Source organism: Cannabis sativa, chromosome 2 (assembly GCF_029168945.1).
Source record: "Cannabis sativa cultivar Pink pepper isolate KNU-18-1 chromosome 2, ASM2916894v1, whole genome shotgun sequence".
NCBI lineage: Eukaryota > Viridiplantae > Streptophyta > Magnoliopsida > Rosales > Cannabaceae > Cannabis > Cannabis sativa.
This window is the reverse complement of record NC_083602.1, coordinates 2112679-2132872: the sequence shown is the minus strand read 5'-3', so window position 1 is coordinate 2132872 and position 20194 is coordinate 2112679. Positions and strand designations below refer to the sequence as shown.

Here is a 20194-nt window from a genome sequence, read left to right as displayed (position 1 = left end):
TTTGAATGATGAGTTGATAAGGTGTCTTTGTCAAAAATCATTCGATTTTTGTTTTAATTGATTCTTATAATATATCAATTATTTAGAAAGGAGATCTATAGTTCTTCATTTTCATTATTATAATATAGATCATACGAAATTAAAATAGGAGAAAGACATAAATAGTTTTTATATTAATTAAGCAAAATTCAAATGAGTGGGGATTGGATATTATTATTTTTGGTCCAATTTTTTTAATTTATATTAAATATTTAAATGAATAATTTGATTGCTATATGTAGTTAGATTTTCACGTCCATTTGTTGCAGTTGGAAAAAATCTTTCACCATTTAAATAGAGAGAAAGTCTTTAGAAAATAATTTAAGTATACATTTATAAAACAAAACTTATTATTTTTTTAGGGGTTCTTTTATTTTTATACTTTAAAATAATTTTTTCATATTTTTATAGAATTCCACACAGAAACTCCTATAATAACTAACGAATCGCAACCAAAATCCGTATAACAACCCACATAGAAACTACCGGAGTGTTGAGAATCATGGGGTTCCTAGCCCATGTTCTTATATATGGCTCAATACTCAACTATTTATTTCATGTAGGACAATGTCCACAATATTCTCCCTCAAGATAGTGGCTATTTTTTGCTCACCGATTTTGAATCGTATCAGAGTGGACATAGTCACTATCTGTATAGGTGCGGATCAAACAGGATCATTTGCCCGTAAGGGATATGACTCTGATACCATGTTGAGAATCATGGGGTTCCATCTCAAAACCAATTGGTGATGAGTGAAATAGCTCATGTTCTTATATATGACTCAATACTATCAACCATTTATTTCATAGGGACAATGTCCACAATAGTATATAAAGTAAATTTGAAAAAAAAAAGGTTAAAAAATAGTATATGAAGTAATTCTCTTTTTTTTTTATAAAAAAATAATCAAAAAAGTGTATTTAGTGACGTGGGATCAGTAAAGTCAAAACGTTTGATTTCAATTAAAAAAGAACTCAATAAGGTTGTCAATGTCATCTAGATCGATATGTTAAGGATATTCTAAGGTGATAAATATTATAAAAAGTGACAAATTTTTATTAGTATATTTTAATATTAGGTTCCACATATTTATTTTTATTTAATAAAGAGATTATTTCACAAATACACGAAAATAATAAAAATATTACAAAAATACAATTAAATAGAATTTTAAATTTTTTTACAATTTTTATGATCTTATTTACAGAAAATATAGTCTTTTGATTATATATTTTTATATTGTACTCTTGTTAATTTGCTATAAGTTATTTTTTGTTGTTGTTTTGATGTTATTTTTCTCTTATTTTTATGTAATTTCCTTGTTATTTTATAGAACACCATAAAAATGTAAAAAAAAAAAAATCTTTGAAAGTAAAAGATTAAATTCTTGTGCTTTATGTAATTATTTCTTTAATAAATAGCATGAGATATCACTAACTAATTACAAAGAGCCACCTCAATATAGTATTTAACACCTTAGTATCAAATAATAACACTTATTCTTTTATTTGATTTCAAAACATTCAAAACCAATTTAATTAAAAACAAAACAATTTATATAAATAATAATCAGGAAAAATAAAAAATACTCCATAAAATTTACTTATAAACTCTAAAATAATTTTGGAGAAGATGACAAACACCACACACAATTACATGATTCTATGCAAGGGAAACTTTAGTGGGCCATAATAAAAAACATTGGGCTAGTATTTTTAAAATCAGTAAAAAATATATGTGTAATTTTAAAAATTAATAAAAAAATTGGGCTTGAGTGGGCCTTAAGTACAAACTTAGTTTGCCTATGTCCAAAGCCAGGCCTAATCCCACGAGATACACCCCATACCGCACAAGCTAAAAAAACCATTAATATACTTTAACAAAACATTTTTTTTATGAATAAAAAACTTGTATTGCTCAAAATGAACACAATTACATCTCTACTTTTCATGTACATGTAAATCTGAATTATACACAATATATTTTAAGTACATGTAAATCTCCTACAAATTCAACAACCATTGCTTGTCCTCTTCTTTAGTTTTGCTAGGCAGCACCCCCATAATTCTGATTTTGTTGTCATGCTGAACTCTGTTCAATATGACCCTGATTTGCTATAGATTTTGGTTCCATATAACATCATTCCTTGCCCTCCATACATAATATAACATCCCTGCCATTATAGTGATCATCATGCTCTTCCGAGTGGCTGAGAAGGCCTTTGTTTTGCTAATGTATTGCAGGATTTGCTACAATTTGATTGCTTTTGATCCCCATTGCAAGCCTCTGTTAATCTCCTTTAAACAATTCTTGCTATATTCACAAGCAAAAAATAAGTGTTCTATTGTTTCTTTTTCTTTCCCACATAATAGACAAGTCATGTCTATGTTAGTGTCAAATTTTCCAATTCTTTTCTTGGTATTTAATCTTCCCTAAAGAACTAGCCATAGTATGAATTTGTATTTAGGAATGATCAATCTATCCCACACAAATTTACACCATGAAATTTTCCCATGATTGCTGAATAACAACCTGTAGCCATTCTGAATTTTATATTTCTGCAGTACAAAACTAGCCACATCAGTTTTCAGCTTCAACTTATTCTTGACCCCAACCAGTTTCTTCCAATACCAACTACAGTCAGCGTCATAGTCCCACCATTGTCTATCTTTTAAGTACACATTATGTATCCATTTCACAAACAAACAATCTTTCTTACTAGCAATATCCCACACATATCTGGCCATTGCTGCAACATTCCATTCCTGAATGTTTCTAAAACCAAGACCTCCAGCTCCCTTGGGGAGACAAATTTTTTCCCAAGCCACAAATCCAGGTCCAGCTCCATCTTGTGTTCCCTTCCATAAAAAAGATATGCATATTGACTCTATATCCTTGAGCAACTTCTTTGGCAAAATTAGAATCTGAGACTAGTAAGTATGGATGGAGATTAGCACTGCATTACCCAGTGTCACTCTCCCCATATAAGAAAGATTCCTTGAGCTCCACATTTTGACTTTGCTGACCATATATTCCAACAAACATTGGCATTCATCATTGGATATTCTCTTTGAACATATAGATATTCCAAGTTACCTAAATGGTAGGGAACTTCTTGTGAAATTTGAGGCCTCCAGTATTCTCACAACTTCAGGTTCTGGCATTCCAGAGCAATAGATTGCAGTCTTCTGTTCATTTGGCATTAATCCTGATGTTGAAGAGAATAATTTCAATCCTTTTCGCAGCAACATTATTGAAATAAAGTCTCCATTATTGAAAATCAGTTTATCATTAGCAAAACACATACGGTTCAGTTTCAAAGTTGAGCATCTATCTTGGAATTTAAAACCAGGCCAATTCCCAATCTTTTGAAAAATTCGAGAGAAGTATTCCATCCCTAGCACAAAGAGAAGGGGAGACATGTGATCCCCTTGTCTTAACCCTCTCTTTGCATTAAAGAAACCACACATGGATCCATTGAAGAGCAAAGAAAATTTGGGAGTTCTTATGCAGCACATAATAAGTTGTATAAACTGGTCAGGAAACCCATAACCGATCAACATTTCTTCTAAGAATTCCCATTCAATGGTGTCATAGGCCTTCCTTAAATCAATTATGATCATGCAACTAGATTTGCAGTTTTTCCTCCCATATAGTCTCACCAAATCTTGACAAACTAGAACATTATGTGCAATATACCTATCGTGAACAAATCCACATTAGTTCTCTGCAATAAGGTCAAGCAGGATCTTCCTTAATCTATTGCAAACAACTTTGGTGGAAGTCTTATGTAGGACATTGCAACATACGATAGGCCTGAAGTCAGTAACACTCTTTGGACAAGTAGTCTTAGGAATAAGAGTGATAGTGGTAGTGTTGATTTCCTTTAACATTTTTCTAAAGCTAAGGAAGGACAGAACAACTTCCACAAACTCTATTTCATAAAGTTGCCAATTATCCTGGAAGAATGCACTGCCAAAACCATCAAGCCTTGGTGCCTTGTTACTAGGTATTGAAAATAAGGCCTCTTTCACTTCTTATTCAGAGTATTCAGCAAGGATAATTCTTCTATGATGATCATTAACGTTGGGCCCAAGGTCAATCATTGATTGAAAGACTCTTTTTGTATCTTGCATATTTGTCCCTAATAATCTCTCATAGTAGCTTAGAAAAGCATCTTGGACCCCTTCTGGTGTATCACACCATAATCCATGCTCATCTTCAATCGAGAAAATTTTCTTATGGATTCTTCTCAACTTAAGAGAAGCATGAAAAATGGCAGAGTTGTCATCACCATAAGCTGCCCAAGTAACTTTGGCTTTCTGTGATAAAAACAGAGAATATGCCTTATGAACTTCATTGTACTTCCTGCATGCTTCTTGCTCAGCCTCCATCAGCTCCATATTAAGAGGGTCTTTGCTCAAATTCTCTTGTGCTACAGTTAATTCAGCATTAGCAAATAAATCTGCTTTATGTATCTCAGAAAAGCCCTCTTTATTGATCTTCTTCAGCACATGCTTCAACCTTCTCAATTTAGTAACAATTCTGAACATTTTGGAACCCCTGACTTCTTCTTTCCAACATTCAACAACCTGTTTATCATATCTAGGGGCCAATTTCCACATGTTAAAATACTTGAAGGGTTTTTTTTTTTCCAAAGCTCATATCCTGGTATATTGACACTAAGATAGGGCTATGGTCAAAGCATAATTCAGGCAAGAAAACTGCTTCAGAACAAAGAAAAGAATTCATCTAGTGAGAATTGACCATTGCTCAATCAATTTTGGAAAAAATTCTATCCTCATGCTTTTGTTTATTATTCCAGGTTAGAAATGTTCCAGAAAACTTCAAATCAAACGTACCACAATGCTCCACACAATCTCTGAATCTCTGAGAATGAGTACATTGTGCTTTCTTTCCAATTCTTTCATTTGCATTAAGTATCTCATTGAATTCCCCCATCATTATCCATGCCTCATCAATCCCCTTAGCTAATTTCTCCAAGTCTGCCTATAGCTCTCCTCTTATTTGTTCATCATTAAAGCCATAAACCAGTGTTACAAAAAACTTCCCTGCTTGCTGATTTGAGTGAACATAGCAATGAAACAGCTGACTAGAACAAAATTTAATATCTACAGTGTAGACATTAGGTTATCAAGCAATAATTATTCTCCCTTTGTCTAACTAGGGGTTGTTATTAGAAAAACCCCATCCTTGAAACAAACTAGTATACATTTTCCCCTTATTCTTATTTTGAATCTTGGTTTCTAGGAGACTAACAAACCCAATATTTTTAGAATAAATCAATTGCTTCATTTTCTTATGCTTCTGTTGGTTGTTAATCCCTCTAACATTCCAACAAAGGTATCTCTAACAAAACTGTAGGAAATTAAGCATTAAAATGCCCCTACACCAACATCCCAAAGTACAAAAAACTAAGGTAAAAAAGGACCTTCCTCTCTTGTGCGGATCAAGAGATATTTTCCCTCAAAACCCTACCTTTTTTATGGCAGTATAAATGCTTCTTTATCAGCAGAAACCCTAGCAGGCCAATTTCCTTACTTCCTCTAACCCTAGATGAAGCCTCCTTCTCTTCTTCTCCTTTCTTCTTGCTTGAAACCCTAGCAGCCGCTCCTCATGATCATCTTCAACCCACTGCTACATTTTTCCCTTCTTCTTCAGTCCTTCTAATCTTCTTCTTCAAGCTTTATGAGAGCTTTCTAACCCAAGCTTAATGCTGCTCTTTCGAACCTGCAACACACGCAACAAGCAACCCGAAACTAGAGAAAGACTAAAGGAAAAACCAACAGAAAAATAAAATGAAGAACACACAGAAATGATTTTAGAGTTCCCTCTAAATCAGAGGTACGTCTCCGTCAAGCGACCCTCAAAGTTGCTTGAATCTCCACTATCAATGTCAAAACCGAGTTACAAGGTTATGGAGATTCCATGCCACAAACCAGCAGGTAATCTCAAAGCTTCTTTTCTTGTCTTTCACTCTTATTTTTCTGGTTTGGTTACAATATGTGTTTCTAACTCTCTCTATGTTTTTCTCTCTTAAAACTGAGGATTTTTCCACTTCAAATGGCTGTTGCTACTGCTTTCCTTGGCTGGGCCGAAAACTCTCTTCCAAATGGGCAAGTTGACCCTTATTTTATAGTGTTGTTGCTGTATGTGCTTTGTTGTGTTAGAGTTGAGAAAAATCAGTTAGAAACAGTTACAAAAAAAAAAAAAAAAATTGTTATTTATTTGCTTGAGTTGCTGAAAGTTTGTTGGAGTCTTGAAAGTTGTTATTTTTTTCTTGTATAGTAAAGAGCTAAAAGATTTAAGCCTATGAAACAGAACTGACTACTCCAAGAGTTATAAAGGTCTATTGAGGCTTGTAAAAAATTTTATTTTATTTCCTTGTAACCTTGTTTAAGGTATTTTTTCATGTGACAGTTAGTATAAAGATTTATCCAACAAAAATATTGATATACTCTAACTCTAACCAACAATAAAGTACCCTAACATCCTTATGTTTATATTTAGAATCGCAATAGTCAATGCAAAATATACATGTGTGATCAATATCAACACCCAAATACCTAAATATGGGTACAAAAGCCATACAATTCTTTAATTACATCTTAACACTTAAGAAATAATCCGCTTAAGCCCTTATTCATCATAAGAGTAGTATTTTAGCTTTTATAATGAAAACTATGAAAAAGTTAAAGATGGGAGTCTAAGATTTCATTTTTCTTTAGCTTGGGATAGACCTAAAAATTCTATATTACTTAAGTTATTATTATATGTGTCTAAATAAAATTTACTTTTACACTCTTTCAATGTGGTACTTTTGATAACATTTTATGGGAATATAAACAAAATAAATAAAAAATAAAGAGGAAGAAAATGGTTTGTAAAATTTAGTCAATTACTACTAAATACTACATTTATATATTTCATATATGCACATGGTTTTTTGTCTTGTTTTATTTTGTTTTGATGTTTTTGTTTGTGTATTTTTTTTTTCTCCAAATTCCTCTTAAGCACATGTTAGTTGAGGTGTCTTCTCAATAGTTTGCTGTAATTGGGCCTATTTTCATGGACTTGCCTTGCTGCATTTTCCCCATAATTTTATGAATGAGTCAAGTTTTTCCAATCCAAAATTGACACATCATAAATTTTGTGCCCACAATTTAGAGGACATCTTGGTCCATTTCTTTAAATAGAGTCACTTTCTTAGGGTTTGTGTTTCTGCATACACCAACAAAAAAAAAAGTAATTTTGGTGTTTTGTATTTGTATTAAATTATTTATAAAAGAAAATAAAAGACAAGACAAAACAATTCATTCCTTCTAGTTCTAAAAACATAACAGTCTTTGTAAGTGTAATTAAATTTGTACTATAATTAATTTTATTTAAAGAAAATAAAAACCAACTACAAAAATTATTAAAAATAATCTTAGATATCAACTGAATTATTATTGTGATATCTATGTATACAATAAAATTTCGAAACTAATATTGTAATAATTTAATTAGTATTTAACCGTAATATCTAGTTAGTATTTTTAATTTATAAAATACTAAAAAATTAAAAATTAAAAAATAAGAGAGTTTAGCACTAAATAACCCTAATTATAATTTTATTTATCAACTCAAAGATATGTGGCCGAATTTTTTGACCAATCTATTGTGTTAGAGCTTGGATATTCTTAATGTTTTTGACCAATAATTTATAATAAATTATCTACCATATTTTGCTCCTTAATTTACTCTAGCAAGTTTTTCATTTATAGTTACTTAATAACACATTTGTAATATTAAAAAAAGACATTTGTAATTATATGTTATATATAAATAAATTCACATGCCAAAGAATTAGGGTTGTAATGTGAGAAATATAGAATTAATATATGGTAGCAAAAGCACGTGGGGAGTCATGTGAGCCACAAACTAACCCTTTTTAATCATGTGCATTGCCAATTATTTTTGCTTTAAGGAAAAAACTCATAAAATAAATAAATAAACAAATAAAATTTGAGCAATCATTATAGATGGGCATGGCCTCTAAAAAAGATGACAGAAAGACCATCTTATGATAGATCTTAATTGCTGAAAATTATTTAAAATAATTAATAAGGATTGACATGACAAAATTGATTGCAAGGGTTTAATTGCTATAAATAGATTGAGAATATGTATAAATATGTAATTATGATGTTTGTATTTATAATCTATTAAATGATTTTTGATTAATTTAAAAATTTATTAAAAATAATTAATAAATTACTTGTAATTTGATACTAACTTGATTTTATTTATTTATTTTAAATAAAAAATAAAAAATTATAAATATTAATTTTTGAAAAGATTTTATTAAATATTTTAACTAAAAAATTAATTTATTTTAAGTATATAATTAATTTAAATTTATAATATAAATTTTATCTATTAGTGACCTATTATAACAAGTCATAAAAAAATATAATTATAGTTACATTTTACTGTAACCATTTATTTACTTATGTATAAATATATGTGAGGATTATCTTTTAGGATTCTTTAATTTTAATTTAACATGACATTAGTTTTACAAGTGGTTTAAACTTGAAAGCATATTTTCCTACTAATTAATAGTTGAGGAAATATGGAAGCAACTCTCATATTTATATACAATAATAATGGGAAATCTAGCAATAAATAGTAGATAGAAGTCAACAAGGTTACAACTATCACATAAAATTTACTACATTTGATGTTTATAATTTCTTTTTCCTCAAAAAAAAAATAATGACTTGAATATAGGGTACACAAAGCTTCTCTAAAATGAAAAAGACATAAGATGTAACGCCCGCATTTTATAATAATAAACTCGGAAATTAATTTTTAATAATTTATATATTAATAACCATATAGATCGGGATCCCAGGTATCAAAATTTAGGTTAAAAGTACTTTACTATTACATATATATTTTTTTTTTTTTAAAAGCTTTGCGGACACGCATTTTCAAAATACGAATTCTAAATAGTGAAAGACCGAAACCCTCCGGGTTGCACTGCCGCGATATGTACAATCATGCCGAGTCCCGCCTCACTGTTCCTCCAGCTTTGCCTTTCCTTTACCTACACAAGGTAGCAAACTGATGAGTCAACAGACTCAGTAAGATATGCAAGAAAAACACGAAAGTAACACGTTGCCAGCTTTATGATCAAGCTGCCCTGAGCTTAACAACGAAGCTCCCCAAATGGTTAAGAACGTTCTTAAGGGTAGTACGACTACTGTACCATATGCACTAAAGTACCAACTTTGTACTCGTGTTGGTAGAGTCCTAACTGTACTCCCGAGAATTTACTAAGTGTTGTACCACGATCACGACGTACCCTGGGTACTCGTGATGGTAACACCGTAATTATATTACATCCAAAGCAAGCATAAACATTCATATATATGTTCTTACACTATCTTACCTCGTTCCGTGCTCAAGTGTGCCGATCAGCCTGAGTGGAAGTGCAAAATTTCGACGTATAACAGGGCCCTAAACCATTATGTTCAAAAACCGATGAGAGACTCGCTAAAACACTTATCGGGAATATAAAATGCAAACTAAGCTTAACCCTATCGATGACAAGGATGACAAAGCCCTAAAATACTTAAAAACGGGAAAAATTAGGGTTCGGGAAAAAGCCCCAACCGGCAGGCCGGTTCCCAACCGGAAGTCCGGTTCCTGGGACCAACCGTCGACCGCTTGACACAGTTCCCAGGAACCGAATTCGGCTCGGTCCGGGAACCAAAATTCTAACCCCACAACCTCAATTCCAACCCAAACTTTGCAAAACTCTCCTAACACCTGTATGTACCCAAACAAACTCAAACCAACCAAAAGAACTCAACAAAAGCCTCAAAATCCACTTTTACCATTAAAGCTCAAAGTTGAAGTTCTCAAACTCCAACCTTGCTTTAACAACACAAACACCTCTAAAAACAGCTTGAAATCAATAAAATAAACATAATTAACTTAAGAATATCACAGCATAACATCCCAACATCAACAACCACTTTAAAACCTAGAATTCAACAAAAAACCTAACTTCAATTTAAGAAAGACAAGCAAAGAAGAAAATATAAGTATTACCTCCAATTAGAATTGCTCAAAACCTACTGAGATTCCTACAGCAACAATGAAACCCAATTTTTTTGAAGCTCCTTTAGTGGATTCGAGAGAGAGAGAGAGAGAGAAGAATATAGGTGAAAAAGGGGTCAAAGGTTCAACTCACACATGAGGAATTTCCTCTTCTTTTCTTTTTCTTTCTTTATTATTTTTTTAAAAAAAATAACCTTATATTCAGCCAAAGAATCAACTAGAAAAGACAAGAGAAAACTTGTAAAAAGACCTTTTTGCCCCCTTCTCAAAAAAAAACAATTAACACAACATAAGGGTAGAATGGTCATTAACTAAATCCCGAAAATACCAGTACCGCTAAAACCTAACAAAGGTACCCCAAATAAATTCTAAATTATAAAATGCGACTCTCTATAGGCCCAACGTCGCTTTCCACAGCTTCCGAACACAGTCACAGAAATTAAGAAATTACATAAATATATTTATGCATTCAAATAAATTCCCATAATCGTAATATTATTGATAATAATAAAATCTCATACATAAACTCTAATTATTTAATAATTCAAAGTATTAATCATATGCGGTCTTTACAATTATCCCCCCGTTAAAAGGATTTCGCCCCCGAAATCTATCTGAATAATTCAGGATGCTGGGCCCTCATATCAGATTCTAATTCCCAAGTGGCTTCTTCCATTTTACTATTTCTCCAAAGTACCTTAACCAGTGATATGGTTTTGGTTCGGAGAACCTTTTCCTTTATATCCAGAATTTGCACTGGTTGTTCGTCATATGATAAATCAGGTTGCAATTCCAATGCTTCGTAACTTAAAATATGCATTGGATCAGACACGTACTTCCTCAGCATAGAAACATGAAATACATTATGCACTGCTGATAATGCTGGAGGTAAGGCTAACCTATAAGCCACTTGCCCAACTTTTTCCAGAATTTCAAAAGGTCCAATAAACCTAGGGCTCAGTTTACCTTTCTTTCCAAAACGTCTGACTCCCTTCATCGGGGATACACGCAAAAAGACATGATCTCCAGGTTGGAATGTAACATCCCGTCGCTTGGGGTCTGCATAACTTTTCTGCCTGCTTTGAGAAGCAAGCATTCGAGCTTTAATCTTGTCTATTGCTTCATTTGTTTTCTGGACTAATTCAGGGCCCAAGTATTTCTGTTCTCCTGTTTCGTCCCAATGAATTGGGGAACGACATTTTCTTCCATAGAGCAGCTCATAGGGAGCCATTCCTATGGTACTTTGATAGCTATTATTGTAGGAGAATTCAATCAGAGGCAAATACTTACTCCATGACCCTCCAAAGTCCATAACACAAGCTCGTAACAAGTCTTCAAGTATCTGGATGGTTCGTTCAGATTGACCATCTGTTTGAGGATGAAAGGCTGTGCTGAACTTCAAATTAGTTCCCATAGCCTTTTGCAAACTCATCCAAAACTTTGAGGTAAATTTAGGATCCCTATCTGAAATGATTGACTTCGGTACCCCATGAAGACGGACAATTTCTTTCACATACAAATCAGCATACTGATCCACTGAATAGGTTACCTTAACAGGTAAGAAATGTGCTGACTTTGTAAAACGATCCACCACGACCCAAACTGAGTCGTACATTCCTGTGGTTCTAGGCAAGCCAACCACAAAGTCCATCGCAATATCTTCCCACTTCCATTCTGGAAGTGTTAACGGTTGCAGTAACCCTGCCGGTCGCTGATGCTCGGCTTTGATTTGCTGACAGGTTAGGCATTTAGTGACATAGTCCACTACATCCCTCTTCATCCCGTACCACCAGAAATAGGGCTTCAAATCTTGATACATTTTGGTGGTTCCTGGATGTAATGAGTAAGGGGTAGTATGAGCTTCTTCTAAAATTTCTTTCTTAAGCTCAATGAAATCAGGGACACACACCCGTGCCTTAAACAACAGCATTCCATTGTCAGCAATGGAGAAGTCCTTAGCTTTGCCCGCTAAGACATCTTCTCGAATCTTAGCCAATTCTGAATCTTCTAACTGAGCCATTCTGATTCTTTCCAACAAATCTGACTGAAGTGTCAGATTAAATAGTTCCTCAGTCACCAACTCAATGTTTGCTCTAGTCATTTCCGTGGCTAGCTGAGAGGAAATCATAACCATATTGGATATCTGATCAGGTCCTTTTCTGCTTAAGGCATCAGCCACCACATTTGCTTTTCCAGGGTGATACAGAATTTCGCAGTCATAGTCTTTTACCAATTCTAACCACCTTCTCTGTCTCATATTCAAATCCTTCTGAGTGAAGAAATACTTGAGACTCTTGTGATCAGTGTAAATCTCACACCTTTCACCATACAAGTAATGTCGCCAAATTTTCAGGGCGAACACTACTGCTGCAAGTTCTAGGTCGTGAGTTGGGTAACGCTGCTCATAATCTTTCAGTTGCCGAGAAGCATAAGCTATGACTTTATCTGCTTGCATCAACACACAGCCTAAACCCTGCCTAGAAGCATCACAATACACCACAAACTTTTCTTGATCAGAAGGCAAGGCTAGGACAGGAGCTGTAATCAATCGTTGCTTCAGCTCTTGAAAACTCTTTTCACACTTATCTGACCATATAAATCGCTGATTCTTCCTAGTTAACTCAGATAACGGCATGGCAATTTTGGAAAATCCTTCCACAAAACGCCGATAATAACCCGCTAAGCCGAGAAAACTTCGAATTTCAGTGACTGTTTTAGGTCTAGGCCAATTCTTCACTGCTTCAATCTTTCCTGGATCAACCATAATTCCATCTTTTCCAACAATATGCCCCAGAAAAGACACTTGCGATAGCCAAAACTCACACTTTTTGAACTTTGCATAGAGTTTATGATCTCTAAGTCGCTGCAGAACCATTCGAAGATGTTGCTCATGTTCTGCTTCTGACCGAGAGTACACAAGAATATCATCGATAAATACAATTACAAAATTATCGAGGAAATCCTTGAATACCCTATTCATGAGATCCATAAAAGCTGCCGGAGCATTCGTTAACCCAAAAGACATAACCAGGAATTCATAGTGACCATACCTGGTTCGAAAAGCTGTCTTTGGGATATCCTCTTCTCGTATTCTCAGTTGATGATACCCAGACCTCAAGTCAATTTTAGAGAATACAGTCTTCCCCTGGAGTTGGTCAAACAAATCGTCAATTCTGGGCAGAGGATATTTATTCTTGATGGTTAACTTATTCAGCTCCCGGTAATCGATACACATCCGAAGAGTTCCATCTTTCTTCTTCACAAATAACACAGGGGCTCCCCAAGGTGACACACTAGGCCGAGTGAACCCTAGATCCAACATCCCTTGGAGTTGTATCTTCAGTTCTTTTAATTCAGCAGGTGCCATTCGATAGGGTGCCTTTGAAACAGGTTCTGCTCCAGGAATTAAATCAATAATGAAATCTATCTCCCGCTGAGGTGGTAATCCCGGCAATTCCTCTGGAAACACATCCAGGAATTCCTTAACCACATTAACCTCTTCTGGGCCAAATAACACAGGTTTACTGGAATCCACTACCACTGCGAGAAATCCAACACATCCATCTCGTAATAAGTCCCTAGCTTTCAGTGCTGAGATTCTAGGAACACGAGAACCTTGAACCGAACCAACAAAAACAAAAGGTTCCTCATTTTCTGGTTCAAAAGTCACCATTTTCCGTTTACAATCAATACTAGCAGAGTATTTGGACAGAAAGTCCATACCAAGTATAATATCGAATTCGGTCAATGGTAACTCCACAAGATCAGCATTCAACTCTCTATCTTCAATTCTAATTATTACTGATCTAATCCACTTTCTTGAAATAATCAATTCCCCATTAGGCAACAGGGTTCCAAACCCCGTCTCGAGAATCTCACTAGGTCTAACAAACTGATCTAAAAGTCTTGATGATACATAAGACCGAGTAGCACCCGAATCAAATAAAACAGTATAAACAAAACCATTGATTAGAAGCTGACCTGCAACTACTGAAGGACTGGCAGCAGCATCTGCCTGAGTTATAGCAAAAACACGAGCAGGTGCAGGCACAGGTTTGACCTCGGGCTTTGGTTCCTCTTTCTTCAACTGAGGACAGTCTTTCCTGAGATGTCCCACCGAACCACACTGAAAACAGGCTCTCCGGTTACAAACCCCGGGATGATGCTTCTTGCAACGCGGGCACTCAGGATAAGAATAAGTCTGACGTCCTCCTCTATTCTGGTTTCCTCGAAACCTTTTACCTTGCCCTGAACTTCCCGATGATGGAAAAGTTCTTTTCTTCTGTTCAAAGGTAGAACCCCCACTCTCTTTCTCAGGACCCGACATAGGGAGAGTAGTAACCCTACCAACACCAGAAGACTCTCGGGTTTCTTGTAAAAATTTTACTGCCCCTTCAGCTCGAAGAGCCTTATCAACCATTTCTGCATAGGTTGTGGTATCACTTGTTGTAATAACCAAGTCATGTCTGATTTTGGCATTCAAATTTCTACCCAAATACTTTTCTTTCTTGCTGAAATCTGTTGGTACAATTCCGGAGGCCAACTTGGCCAAGCGGTCAAACTTGGTGGTATACTCGGTCACTGACATACTCTCACCTTGTACCAACTCAATAAATTCCTTCCGCTTTGCACTGCGGACCGCCTCATTGTAATATTTGGCGTTGAACAATTCCCGGAACTCTTCCCAGGTCATTCTGGTCACATCCCTGGTGAGGGATACCATTTCCCACCAAATCAGGGCATCCTCCTGAAATTGGAACGTGGCACATGCCACCCTATCATTTCCAGCCACTCCCATAAAGTTCAGTATTCTCTCAACAACAGTCAGCCACTGCTCAGCTTTAAGAACATCAGGGCCTCCCAGAAATACTGGAGGCGCTTGCTTTCTGAACCTTTCATACAAAGGCTCCATGCGGTTACCAGCAACATATTGCTCAGCTGGCACTGCAGGGGCTGCAGGGATTGCAACAGCCGGTTGCAGGGGAGGCTCAACAGGGACATCCCGTTGTCTAAGTCGCCGGATCTCTTCTTCTTGTTGCTCAATTCTAGTTTGCATCTCAGCAAACCTTTGTTCCCAATCAACAGGGGCCTGAGGTGGATTCTCCTGTCCACCTCTCGGGACTCGACCGCGGCCTCTACCGCGCCCACGGGGGTTTTGGGGATTTCTACCACCCCGACCACCTCCGGTCTCAACCAATTCACCCTGCCTTCTAACGTTTCGCTGGTCGTCCATTATTTAGGACTTAGCCTGCGAACCCACAAGGCACGTAGGTTAGACAGTGGTCAAATATTTCAGGACCGCAATTAATATTTATTTAATCATATACAACACCACATATCTTAAAACAGTTTGCAAAAAGGAATAAAGCTTACGGAACCGTGAGTTGAACTCGACACTGGCCTTGATTGTACATATCTTGACGGTCATCAGTGAACAACCCGGTGGCTCTGATACCAAACTGTAACGCCCGCATTTTATAATAATAAACTCGGAAATTAATTTTTAATAATTTATATATTAATAACCATATAGATCGGGATCCCAGGTATCAAAATTTAGGTTAAAAGTACTTTACTATTACATATATATTTTTTTTTTTTTAAAAGCTTTGCGGACACGCATTTTCAAAATACGAATTCTAAATAGTGAAAGACCGAAACCCTCCGGGTTGCACTGCCGCGATATGTACAATCATGCCGAGTCCCGCCTCACTGTTCCTCCAGCTTTGCCTTTCCTTTACCTACACAAGGTAGCAAACTGATGAGTCAACAGACTCAGTAAGATATGCAAGAAAAACACGAAAGTAACACGTTGCCAGCTTTATGATCAAGCTGCCCTGAGCTTAACAACGAAGCTCCCCAAATGGTTAAGAACGTTCTTAAGGGTAGTACGACTACTGTACCATATGCACTAAAGTACCAACTTTGTACTCGTGTTGGTAGAGTCCTAACTGTACTCCCGAGAATTTACTAAGTGTTGTACCACGATCACGACGTACCCTGGGTACTCGTGATGGTAACACCGTAATTATATTACATCCAAAGCAAGCATAAACATTCATATATATGTTCTTACACTATCTTACCTCGTTCCGTGCTCAAGTGTGCCGATCAGCCTGAGTGGAAGTGCAGCTCGACGTATAACAGGGCCCTAAACCATTATGTTCAAAAACCGATGAGAGACTCGCTAAAACACTTATCGGGAATATAAAATGCAAACTAAGCTTAACCCTATCGATGACAAGGATGACAAAGCCCTAAAATACTTAAAAACGGGAAAAATTAGGGTTCGGGAAAAAGCCCCAACCGGCAGGCCGGTTCCCAACCGGAAGTCCGGTTCCTGGGACCAACCGGTCGACCGGTTGACACAGGTTCCCAGGAACCGGAATTCCGGTTCTGGTCTGGGAACCAAAATTCTAACCCCACAACCTCAATTCCAACCCAAACTTTGCAAAACTCTCCAGAACACCTGTATGTACCCAAACAAACTCAAACCAAGCAAAAGAACTCAACAAAAGCCTCAAAATCCACTTTTACCATTAAAGCTCAAAGTTGTAGTTCTTAAACTCCAACCTTGCTTTAACAACACAAACATCTCTAAAAACAGCTTGAAATCAATAAAATAAACATAATTAACTTAAGAATAACACAGCATAACACCCCAACATCAACAACCACCTTAAAACCTAAAATTCAACAAAAACCTAACTTCAAAGTAAGAAAGATAAGCAAAGAAGAATAAATATTAGTATTACCTCCAATTAGAATTGCTCAAAACCTACTGAGATTCTTACAACAACAATGAAATCCAATTTTTGAAGCTCCTCTAATGGATTCGAGAGAGAGAGAAGAAGATAGGTGAAAAAAAGTGGTCAAAGGTTCAACTCACACATGAGGAATTTCCTCTCCTTTTCTTTTTCTTTCTTTATTATTTTTTTAAAAAAAATAACCTTATATTCAGCCAAAGAATCAACTAGAAAAGACAAGAGAAGACTTGTAAAAAGACCTTTTTGCCCCCTTCTCAAAAAAAAAAAAACAATTAACACAACATAAGGGTAGAATGGTCATTTACTAAATCCCGAAAATACCAATACCGCTAAAACCTAACAAAGGTACCCCAAATAAATTCTAAATTATAAAATGCGACTCTCTATAGGCCCAACGTCGCTTTCCACAGCTTCCGGACACAATCACAGAAATTAAGAAATTACATAAATATATTTATGCATTCAAATAAATTCCCATAATTGTAATATTAGTGATAATAATAAAATCTCATACATAAACTCTAATTATTTAATAATTCAAAGTATTAATCATATGCGGTCTTTACATAAGACCATCTTTTATAAGAGAGGTAAATATTGCACTATATTTATCACAAAAAGTTAATATATAATGTATGTGATTTAATATTTTTTTTTTCAAGAAAAATCACTTTTATTAACCAGTAAATTCAGCTACCAAGTAAGGTAGCAAGTCAGTTGGGACATTTTCCAAACTGAAACTATGATCAGGATGTAGAATTGAAACTCTAACCACTATATTAGTTGATCGTTTAATGAAACAATTTGAGACATCTTTCAACTCATTAAGGATACACTTACAATCATATACAACCATACCAAATAAAGAGATCATTTTGACATGACTACGAAGTGCTTGTACCACCGTAAGACAATCAGTCTCAACAAAAACTTGTTGCCACCTTCTCTTCTTTAACCAACTTAATGCTTCCCGAACTCTCATTGCTTCCGCAAGAGCAGAATTAGAGGCTTCATTAAAAAATCTTGTGAAACCCTTAATGAAGAGTCCCTTATTGTCTCTGACAACTACTCCGACTCCTGACCAAGTCTTTTTCTCGAACAACGTTGCATCTACATTAATCTTAACACTATTAAAAGGTGGACATATTCAATGTTCAGCTCCATCACCCGCACCCGCTTGGAAACTAGGCCATGATATCTCAATTTGAGAATTTTGAGAGTTTCTCCATTGGTGAAGATGGTTTTTTACTCAATGTTTAGTGTTGTGCTCCAATGTAAAATTGTGAAAGTTCCTCATCAATTTTTTTTTTTTGTAAAAGTTGATGCAAAAATCAATTTTTTTTTTTATTAATGTTTATTTATTAATTTTTCTTTATATTAGCTCGTGGAACTTAATATGGGACATAGATATTGGTATATTTATATATAAAAAAAAGTGTCAAATTAAAATAGGGGTGTAAATATAAATGGAAAATTATATTTGGTATGGCTTTTTAGAAAAATTAGTATTTTTTATGGTAAAAAATATTAACTACAAATATGCTCTACTTTTTTTTGTTAAAGCTATCTACCAATATGTAATGGATTTATAAATTTGTAAAAGTTCTCTACAAATTTGTATTTTTGTAAATAGGTTTATGTATTTTTCAGAATTTGTGCATTTATGATATAATACCCCTAAAAAAATTAAATCTAAAACTTAGCCCAAAACATTTCTGGTCCAGTTTTCTCTTGGATCTGTTTTGTGAATAAGAAATGGGCTTACAATGGAAATGGCTACTATAATAACACTAAACCTTGTGATAAAAGCCCAATTAATTAAAAGTTTATTAGTGTTTGCAAATATACTTATACCCCATAGTTGTAATTGTTTTGGTTGTGAGTGAGAGATCTATTTATAAATAACATTATTATCTTATTGTTCAAAGATACAAAAAGTTCTTAACCACCTCCTAACTACAAAAATATGGTGTCATAACAATTTTATAGGTTTTGCTACCTTTGCAAAATGCCTTAAAATATGGTAGTTTTAGAAATAGATTAGAAAATATTGATATTGTATAATATAAAATTATAACATTATTTGAACACAGAAAATTAATTATACTAGAATATTATGTTTTAGAAGATTTTATAAATATAATTGATACAAAAATGTTATTGCACTAGTTATAAATACTTGAAATTGAAAATGAAGACTCAATATAATTTGTAAAGAAGATGAATAGTGAAAACTGAATCTCTTGTTTATTAGTTATTACATTGAGCAATGAACTCAATATGTACATAATACAAGAGTGAGACCTTTCACTAATCTATAACCGAAAGTAGTTAAAGATAATAACTGAAAACAAAAATCCAAACTAACTTTAACCGTAATAACTAACTACACACGTACCGGAGTCCGCTCAAAATTACCAGAGTTTAAGAATTAGATTACAAAGTTTTTCTCCAATAAAACTAAAGACTCACAACAACATCAAAATTAAATAATCTTGGATCATTAATACAATCATTTTTATCTCAAAAAATAGATACACAAAGAAAAAATTTGAGTCTCACCAAGTGAGTATTGTAGAAGAGCATATTAGAGATGACAATCGCTAAATTAGAATATGTTGATTAGTAGAGCACTTTACAATAATTTACCACTCAAACTTTGAGCTAAAATAAATAAAAATCAACCACTATCTTCAATACAAAGTAACAAAACCCCTTTCTCATTGTTTTTTGATACAAAAGTGTAATTACACTAGTAACACACACTTAAAATGAAAAATGAAGAACCCATTACACATAAATAAATAATATATATATCTTTATATATTAAAAGTGTCTATCTAACGGCATTTCTTGGTTTAACATTCTTGGTTTAACAGAATATACTTAAAAATAAAAGAATATTCTGTTAAATTTAACGATTAGGTTTGATCTCCCGTTAAAAAATAAACCCAATAATTAAACCCAAAAAATTAAACAATCTTTTAAATAAACAATCTTTTAAATATTAATAATCTCTTTTTAAATTAAAAAAATCATCTTATCCACATATCTCTCTAACAAACCTATCTTGGGAGAATATTAATAATTTTTTTATTTATTTTTTAAAAAAGAAAAATATAGATAAAATATCTTAAAAAGATAATATAAAAGAAGATTGATTGTGTTGACTTAGAGATTTTTGGGCTTGGGCTTAAAAAAATAATAAAAATAAAATATGAAATGGGCTGTAATTAGTATTTACCTTATATGT

At 34.1% G+C, this 20194-nt stretch overlaps 1 protein-coding gene across 1 annotated transcript; it reads right to left on the bottom strand.

The window, feature by feature from the left end:
• Positions 1 to 2472: 2472 nt before the first annotated feature.
• On the bottom strand, positions 2473 to 3933 carry LOC115719211 (uncharacterized). Its single transcript, XM_030648164.2, has 4 exons — positions 3857 to 3933; positions 3137 to 3739; positions 2998 to 3061; positions 2473 to 2898 (listed from the first exon to the last, which is right to left on the bottom strand). The coding sequence occupies exons 1-4, from the start codon at positions 3931 to 3933 to the stop codon at positions 2473 to 2475; spliced, it is 1170 nt and encodes a 389-aa protein (XP_030504024.2).
• Between the last annotated feature and the right edge of the window lie 16261 nt (positions 3934 to 20194).